At 44.6% G+C, this 8,442-nt stretch overlaps 2 protein-coding genes across 2 annotated transcripts; both read left to right on the top strand.

The window, feature by feature from the left end:
- The first annotated feature begins 512 nt into the window (after positions 1 to 512).
- Positions 513 to 1,837, top strand: ZBTB26 (zinc finger and BTB domain containing 26). The gene has a single exon (XM_009820316.2). It carries the CDS (start codon positions 513 to 515, stop codon positions 1,827 to 1,829), a length of 1,317 nt encoding a protein of 438 aa, XP_009818618.1. The 3' UTR covers positions 1,830 to 1,837.
- A 4,677-nt stretch (positions 1,838 to 6,514) lies between these two features.
- Positions 6,515 to 7,981, top strand: ZBTB6 (zinc finger and BTB domain containing 6). Its single transcript, XM_009812349.2, has one exon. It carries the CDS (start codon positions 6,515 to 6,517, stop codon positions 7,796 to 7,798), a length of 1,284 nt encoding a protein of 427 aa, XP_009810651.1. The 3' UTR covers positions 7,799 to 7,981.
- The last annotated feature ends 461 nt before the right edge of the window (positions 7,982 to 8,442 follow it).

The following is an 8,442-nucleotide window of genomic DNA, read 5'->3' as shown; positions in this document are numbered from 1 at the left end:
GCCAGGTTCTGTCTCACCTTGAATTCATTTGTTTTGAAAGCTATTTAGGCATGAAAGGAAATAAAGAATCAAAAGCTAAAGGAACATCATTGTTACGTGGTAAAGCCAAAATCTCTGAGGAGTTTTAATGTGGAAGCAAAGCTTAACAAGAGCTAAGGCTGCTAAAAATACTTCCATGGTTTCCCTTTAAATTCCAGACAAGTAGTGTGGAAAACATCTTAAGTCTTTAGGATACTGCTTCAGGAGAATTTTTGTTGTATCACCTCTACTTCATAGTCAAGCTGCTTTAAATTAAAAAAAGGTAAAGATATTGTAAGGTGAGGTATAAACTTGATTTTTTTTTTTTTTACTTTTAACTTGTAATGGATTTGCATATTTATCTAGGATAAAACATAACATCTGATTAAACACACATTTTATGTTATTACTTCAGACCCTTCTAACTTATATTCTAGAAAACAAAAAAGTTCTCACTTTTTTTTTTCTTGCTGCTTTTCCCTAGGTGTGCCAAAATGTCAGAAAGATCAGATATTCTTCACTTCAAGTTTGACAATTATGGGGATTCGATGTTACAGAAAATGAACAAACTGAGGGAAGAAAACAAATTCTGTGATGTCGTGGTCCATATAGATGATGTTGAAGTTCATGGGCATAAAATTGTATTTGCTGCTGGCTCTCCCTTTTTAAGAGATCAGTTCTTACTAAATGACTCCAGAGATGTAAAAATCTCTATACTGCAGAGTTCGGAAGTGGGGAGGCAGCTGCTTCTATCCTGTTACAGTGGCATTCTGGAGTTTCCTGAAATGGAACTGGTAAACTACTTGACTGCTGCAAGCTTTCTGCAGATGAGCCACATTGTTGAACGATGTACGCAGGCCCTCTGGAAGTTTATAAAACCGAAGCAGCCTTTGGAGAGCAAGGAGTGTGAACAGCAAAGTGACTCCTCTGAGCTGAAGGACCATCAAGGAGACGACGACTCTCTGCAGCAAGATTCACCTTGCATTCAACCTTCAGAAGACAGTATGGACATGGAGGATAGTGATATTCAGATCATCAAGGTGGAGTCCATTGGGGAGGTAACAGAAGTTAGGAATAAGAAGGATCAGAACCAGTTTATTTCTTCTGAACAAACTGCACTGCATTCCTCAGAGCCTCAACACTTTCTTATCAACTCCACTGTTGAAAACAGAGCAAGTGAAATAGAGCAAAACCACCTGCACAACTATGCCCTTTCATATGCTGGCAGTGATAACATCATTCTGGCTTCTAAAGATATGTTTGGGCCTAACAACCGAGGCATAGACAAAGGCCTCCAGTGGCACCATCAGTGTCCAAAGTGCACAAGAGTGTTTCGGCACCTGGAAAACTATGCTAATCACTTAAAGATGCATAAACTCTTTATGTGTCTACTCTGTGGCAAGACATTCACTCAGAAAGGCAATCTCCACCGGCACATGAGAGTGCACGCAGGCATCAAACCCTTCCAATGTAAGATCTGTGGGAAAACATTCTCTCAGAAGTGTTCCTTACAGGACCATCTCAACCTGCACAGTGGGGACAAGCCCCACAAGTGTAACTACTGTGACATGGTTTTCGCGCATAAACCCGTTCTGAGGAAACATCTTAAACAGCTACACGGTAAAAATAGCTTTGACAATGCCAATGAAAGAAACGTTCAAGACATAACAGTGGACTTCGATTCATTCACGTGTAGCGCTGCTACAGACAGTAAGGTCTGTCAGCAAGCAGATGCAAGCCAGGTACTGGATGCAGGGAAGCTGCCTCAGGCTGTGCTCAGTTTAAGAAATGATAGTACCTGTGTCAATTAAGCAATTAAAAACAGCCCTTTGTAGGGATCGTGACTGAGAGGAGCAAACAGTTGGTTTGGGCTCTTACCTAAAATAGTGGTATGCCCTGAAAGGCTACGGACAGACGGATGGATGGATGGCGGGTTGGATTGCAAAACCTGGCAGGTCTTCAGCCATCCTTCTTAGTCTTACTTGATATTTTCTGTGAATAGCAATCTTCCTTCAGGTTTCTGTCTGTGTCTCTACTGTGGATTATGGGGTTAATTGTTTCATTTCTCTCTGATTAGGAGACTCAAGACTAACACCTTTTGAAAGACTGTTGCTGTGGGCTGCAAGTAAACCATCTGCTGTACAGTTAGAGGCCTCTCTGTGTCTGGGCAGATGGAGGAAAAAGCAAAGAGGACAAGTCTGTGAGATAACCCGATTTTTTTTTTTTTTTTTTTTTAAAGCACTGGATAACTGAAAGCACTCCATATAGTTAAATTTAAACTTACCTCTTAAAATTATCTCTCTGATCTTACCCCTAGACCCCTACAGTTGAAATGAAGTATTTTTGTGTCACTTTTTCACCCTTTCTAAACTATTTCAAGAAACTTCTGCTGCCAATCAACGCTATCTTAAAAGCTCTCAGGGTTTTTAACCTCGACGTGTATTGTGAAAACATAAAACCCTAAATGATTTGGCAGGGCTAGCTGATCATTGCATAGAACTGTTCAAAATGAGAATAAATTGCAGCTCTGGAGTGTGAGAGGCCGGTGCCTGGAGTGCAAGTATGACCTATTTCTTATGCTGTCATACCTAGGATTTTTAAAGGGCACTTACCAGTGTATGTACTGAGAGAAGCTAAACACTTCAAAACTAAAAATTATCATCCATCTTCCATAAATTTTGCATCACATAAGCCACAAATGTTGTTGGTTTTAGAGCAGAGCTGGAGTGGAGAAATACTGCTTTTTGACACTGTGAAAAGAATCTGTTTTAAAAGCTGCAATCTATAACAACTCCATGCTTTCCTTTTTTTTTTTTTTTAGGTTTTTTTCCCTTAGCTCTTGTGTATCTCTCCTTGATATCTAATAAGGGCCACATGTCAGTTAACTTGAAAAGAGAAACGAAAATACCTGCCATAAGAACATAAACAACATAAAGTTTTTTGATTTCTTGGACATTCAAAGAATACTTTTTTTTCAAGTGACCTGCATAGTTCATGACCATTAGTGTTTTACAGAGCCTAGGATGAGGTATAGGTAGCACAATTTCCATAGGTTAATATATCAGCTATTGACTGTACTCAGCAATACCTCTTGTATACCGCCTTAAACATCAAATGTAGCGGGAATGGCATGTTAATTGGGATTCTGGGATTATACCATATTGCTTCTCAAAAGTGCCGTGGAATTATCCGCATCCCAATCAGGCTGAAAGAAACTAATTCATCTGAGGAACACCATTCCCAGTAGAACAGCACTCTTATTACATTGAAGTGTAGCATAGAATAATAATCAAATGGCTGATCCTCGGTAGAGAACTGCTGTTTGTATTTGGAATAGATATTTCTTCCAATGCAGCTCTTTTCCACAAGGTTTGCCATGAGGCTGAGATTATGCTTCCTACCTAGAAGTAGTACTGTTTGTGTGTTTGAATGAGGGGGTGGGGGTGAAAGGCTGCTATTGTATGGTTAAAAATGCTAAACAGGTATGACCAAAGGTGTGTTAGAGCAAAAAATATTTTGTATGTAATTATCAGAAGTTGGTCTTGATCTTCAGATATGTGTGTAAAAGCCAGGATTTCCGTATGCAGACATTACACTGATGGATGACAAAAAGTGCTAATCTTGCAGAACGTTTTCAGAAATCCAGATACTTTCAAGTAGAAAAGCATGGTGATTCTATGAATCAGTTTTTGCAATTGAGTTTTTAAACTACTGTACTTGACTGTTACACAAACTATTACATGGACAGCTATGAAGTAAGCAATGGAAATAGAGTCAGGGCATTACATCTTTCAAGCTGTAGCAAATATATTTAGGCCTAAAATCTAACTATTTGGAACTTCTTAATATTACTGTTCAGGTTCCTGGGGCAGAAAATAGGTTTGCATGGGAAGAAAAAAATGTTTTTTCTCTTAAAGCAACCCGCTTTCAGAATCATTTTGAGCTAAAACTGACAGTGACAGCTGCATCTGACACTTCATTCTGTCTTCAGGCAGAATCTTCTGTATTGTTCAAACATTTTGGTAATATATTATTCACTTTATGGAAATAAGTTACAGCGCTAACGTCAAAATGAAGATAGACATGGAGAATAAGAGCTTGCAGAGCCAGGTCAACATGCTGTAAGGGACTAGTGAACAGTCTAACCAGATGCGAATATGGACACGCTAAAGAAAATGGTCTTCTGCCAGAGGAAGGAATAAAACTGTACAAATGCTAGGAAAAGTGGTAGCAAAATGGACAGTATTGAAAGCTTTGTTTGTCTGGGAAGTCTTTTTCATGGAATCGTGAAGCTGTAATGTTACTGCAAGGAGAATACAGCTTGTTGAAGTAGCCATGGGTGACCTGAAGCTGGTATGAAGAGACAAGGGGCTTCCTACGAAACAAAAAACTGATTTGGTCAAGACAGACGGGTTTACAATCCACCCTCTGCTGTGTTGATGTCAACAACTGAGAAGGCCGAGACTGCTGGCTGTTCAGTTAAACGGCTGCTTGCGGTCATTTGGTGAGACCGTGGCAGAAATAAATAGGAAAAAGCGGAAATGCAGAAGACTGCTTCGTCAATGAAAATGGACGCATCTCTTGGATGAGAATTGACTTCTTCCTAATGTCTGTGCTTTTGGCCTGGCAAAAGGGTGCAGACCCAAAGATCTATGCAGGGGACGGCTGCGTGACTCCAGAAACACTGGAGACCTAAGAGGGCAATGTGCCGATGGCTTGGTGCAAAGTGCACTGGTGGTAGAGTTCATCTAAGATTTGCCCCTATATGGAACAGACAAGTGAAGAGTACAGAAGAGGCATTAGAAAAGAAAAATCTGGCTCATGCTTCTTCTCTGAATTACAGATTAAAATGGAGTGAGAATTACTATAAATGGAATATACAGAGGCAGCTCGATTATAGAATAAGATGAACTTAATTGTCCATGTATGTAAAATGTTGTCTTCATTGCAATGTTCCGATTAGTGAAAGACTAGATCCATTGGTTGTTGCTACTGATGCTGCATATTCAGATGAGGACTGTGGCAGTTATCGTAATCTGTGTGTTCATGTGTAGAATACTATTTGCTGGTAAGTGGATAGTCTCACAACTTAATGTGCTGTACAACTTCCTGCATATCCTAAAAATAACTGAAGTCTATTACAAAAATATTTTAATAACTCCTTGAATATATTAGGATTTTTTTTATGTTGGCATTTTATTTATTTTTTTTTTATATAGAAGAAGAAAATCTTAGAACTCTTAGGTTTACCAGAGGTTTAGGCTCACCACTTTTCTGAGTGGTGGCAGCTTGTGTAGCATGCGTTCCTGCAGCATATGGTGCAGCTGCACAGCCTCCTGTATAGACCAGGGATAAGTCTTTCCTTAATTTATTTTTTCTTTCAGAAGACATGTTTTGCAAGTTAGTAACTGGTAAAATTGAAGTGTCAGTCTTTCTCCCCTAGCCTTTTGGCAAAACTTAGATAGCTGCCGCTGAACTTTTGTTGAGTAACTTAATCGTGTGGCGCCGATTTTGGTTCTGGAGTCATTGGGAGGAGTAAAGGCGAGGAGGGAGAATCAAACTGTGATACATACTGAAACTGTTGAAAGAATTCTAAAGTCACGTTAAATCTTGATTTTTTTAAAAACAGAGGAGGGAAGAGAGTCGGCCCTCCTGACTTGGTAAGGGTCGAGAAGGCAGAATGGACGCTTTTCCTTGGAGATTGTATAGTCGACGGACTGAGCATTAGCTACCTCTTCAGTGACTGGGCAGAAGTCTTATCCTTCGTGTTATTACCAAAGCAGGCGGGCCAGCGGCTGTCGGAGCAGCTGCCTCCCCGCTCTGGGGCCGGGCGGGCGGCCGGGGAGAAGCGGCCCGGCCCGGCGGCGGCCTCAGGGGCCGGCGGTGCGCCCTTCCCTCGGCGCGCTCTCGCTGACGGCGCCTGCCCCCGCGGCGGGGCCAGGAGGAGCCCCCGGGCAGCCGCCCTCCGGGATGCCTTACGGGGGCGGCGGCCCGGGGCGCCCCGGGCCGAGACGTTGCTACCTCTACCGGGCGTTTGGCGAGGCGCGCCCCGGTGTCGGTGCGGCGCGGTGACCCCGGCGGCAGCCGCTGTAGCAGTGCCAAGTCTTCTAATAAACGTGCTGCTAACTCTGTCTCCCGCCGCCTCTCATTTCCCGCCGCGGTAACGGCGCCCCGGGGGCGCGCGGGCGGCCGCGCTGGAGCCGCTTCCGGCGCCGCAGCCGGAAGGGGCGGGCGGGGGAAGCGCTTCCGGGGCGCTGCGGCACCGGCGGCGGAGTGCGCACCGGCTGCAGGGACCGGCCGGGCCGCGGCCGGTGAGTGGGGCGGAGGGCGGCCGGGAGGGCGGGCGCGGCCGTTGGTTGCGGCGTGCGGCTCCGCGAGGGCCCGTCAGCCGCCGCGGGGCGAGCGAGGCCGCGGCTGGGCCCTGCCGGCGGGGGTGGCCTGGGCTCGGCGTGACTCTCTGCGGCGGTGCCGGTGCCTCCCCCGCGGGAGCGGAGCCATGGCTGCGGACTCGGAGGTGCTGCACTTCCAGTTCGAGCAGCAAGGGGATGCCGTGCTGCAGAAGATGAACCTCCTGCGGCAGCAGAACCTCTTCTGCGACGTCTCCATTTACATCAACGACACCGAGTTCCAGGGGCACAAGGTGATCTTCGCCGCCTGCTCCACCTTCATGAGGGATCAGTTTCTGCTCAACCAGTCGAAGCAGGTGCGGATCACCATCCTGCAGAGCGCCGAGGTGGGCAGAAAGCTGCTGCTGTCTTGTTACACGGGGGCTCTGGAAGTCAAAAAGAAGGAGCTGCTGAAATACCTCACCGCCGCCAGTTATCTCCAGATGGTTCACATCGTGGAGAAGTGTACCGAAGCTTTGTCGAAATACCTGGAAATCGACGCTTCCATGGAGAACGGTGACCAGGCTGCGGAGAGGTGTCATTCCTCAGACGCTGAACTGAGAAACGGGGATGAGGTTTTAGATAAAGATTGTGAAATAATTGAGATCTCCGAAGACAGCCCAGTGAATGCAGAATACCCTGTGAAACAGGAGAAAGGGGACATCTCGCAGCCTGCAGTGCAGAGCTTTATCTCAGAAAGAAAGGACACAAAAACCCCAGAAATATCAACAGTTGAAATCGGATACAAGGACGATGAAATCTGTATCTTCAGAATGGATTCTATGAGCGTAGCGAATGTAGAAAATGATCATTTTCCTCAGCCTTGCACATCCTCCAAAACAAACTTATATTTTCCAGAAACCCAGCACTCCTTGATAAATTCTACAGTTGAAAGCAGAAGTACAGAAATGTCAGGAAATCACTTTCAGGCTTTTGTCAGTGACAATCCAGAAGGAACTTCTAGTCTGATGAACGGGTTCCAGAGCCTGGACGATTCTGGCACTTCCTGGCGGCACCAGTGTCCGAAGTGTCCGAGGGGGTTTCTGCATCTTGAGAACTATCTCAGACATCTGAAAATGCACAAACTCTTCTTGTGTTTGCAGTGTGGCAAAACATTCACGCAAAAAAAGAATCTCAACAGACACATCCGGGGGCACATGGGCATCCGCCCCTTCCAGTGCATGGTGTGCTTGAAGACCTTCACCGCCAAAAGTACGCTTCAGGATCACCTGAATATACATAGCGGTGACAGGCCCTACAAGTGTCACTGTTGCGACATGGACTTCAAACACAAGTCTGCTCTTAAAAAGCATTTAACTTCTGTTCATGGCAGGAGCGGCAGCGAAAAACCAAACCTGAGCACTATTACAAAAGTTAAAATAGACTATGATTAACAGATGGGTGGTTGTGGGGCCCGGCTCCACAACAAGCTCCTGCCTAGTGAAATTCTAGATGAAATTCTGGATACAGATCCCCATGTAATGGAGAGAGGCACAAATGTGTGACTGGTGATCAAAGACAGGCCTTGCGTGCAGGAAACTTGCCTGCAGATTAAGGTTGCTATTGCTGTAAGTGCAAAAAAGGTGTTTACTAGTTGAAAGTAAACTGCAAAATATGGGAAACAATTTCACGCTTCTCTTCTGTTATCCCAGACGCATTATGATTCCCCCCCCCCCCCCCCAATTATGTTTTGCACTCCCATGTTTCAAGGGCAGGCTCTGCCGATTTTCAAACTGTTACTGATATTGCAATACGCTGAAGCCTGAGCTGTGATGTTCCTGATCTATAACGGCTAAGGAAAGGGGATGTTTACATTTATTCAGCAAATCGGTCATTCCCACCCAGTTCATCTATCATTTATGGTGAAATCATCTCCCTACTTGCCCAAAGTTTGCTAGATCTTTCAACAGAAAGAAGGCATGTTTTCATACTCAAGTCTGTGATATTTAAGAAAGAACACACAACAAACAAAAAATAGTCAAGGAAGCTTTCAAATTGCCTCTTGCAAATAGAGAATTGGTAAAAGAGAAAGAAACAA

This window comes from Gavia stellata, chromosome 24 (genome assembly GCF_030936135.1).
Source record: "Gavia stellata isolate bGavSte3 chromosome 24, bGavSte3.hap2, whole genome shotgun sequence".
Lineage (NCBI taxonomy): Eukaryota > Metazoa > Chordata > Aves > Gaviiformes > Gaviidae > Gavia > Gavia stellata.
Note: the sequence above shows the minus strand (reverse complement) of the source record. Positions and strands in the feature narration are given on the sequence as shown.

Coding starts and splice junctions, on each gene's coding strand:
- ZBTB6 (XM_009812349.2), top strand. CDS start 6,515: ATGGCTGCGGACTCGGAGGTGCTGCACTTCCAGTTCGAGCAGCAAGGG.
- ZBTB26 (XM_009820316.2), top strand. CDS start 513: ATGTCAGAAAGATCAGATATTCTTCACTTCAAGTTTGACAATTATGGG.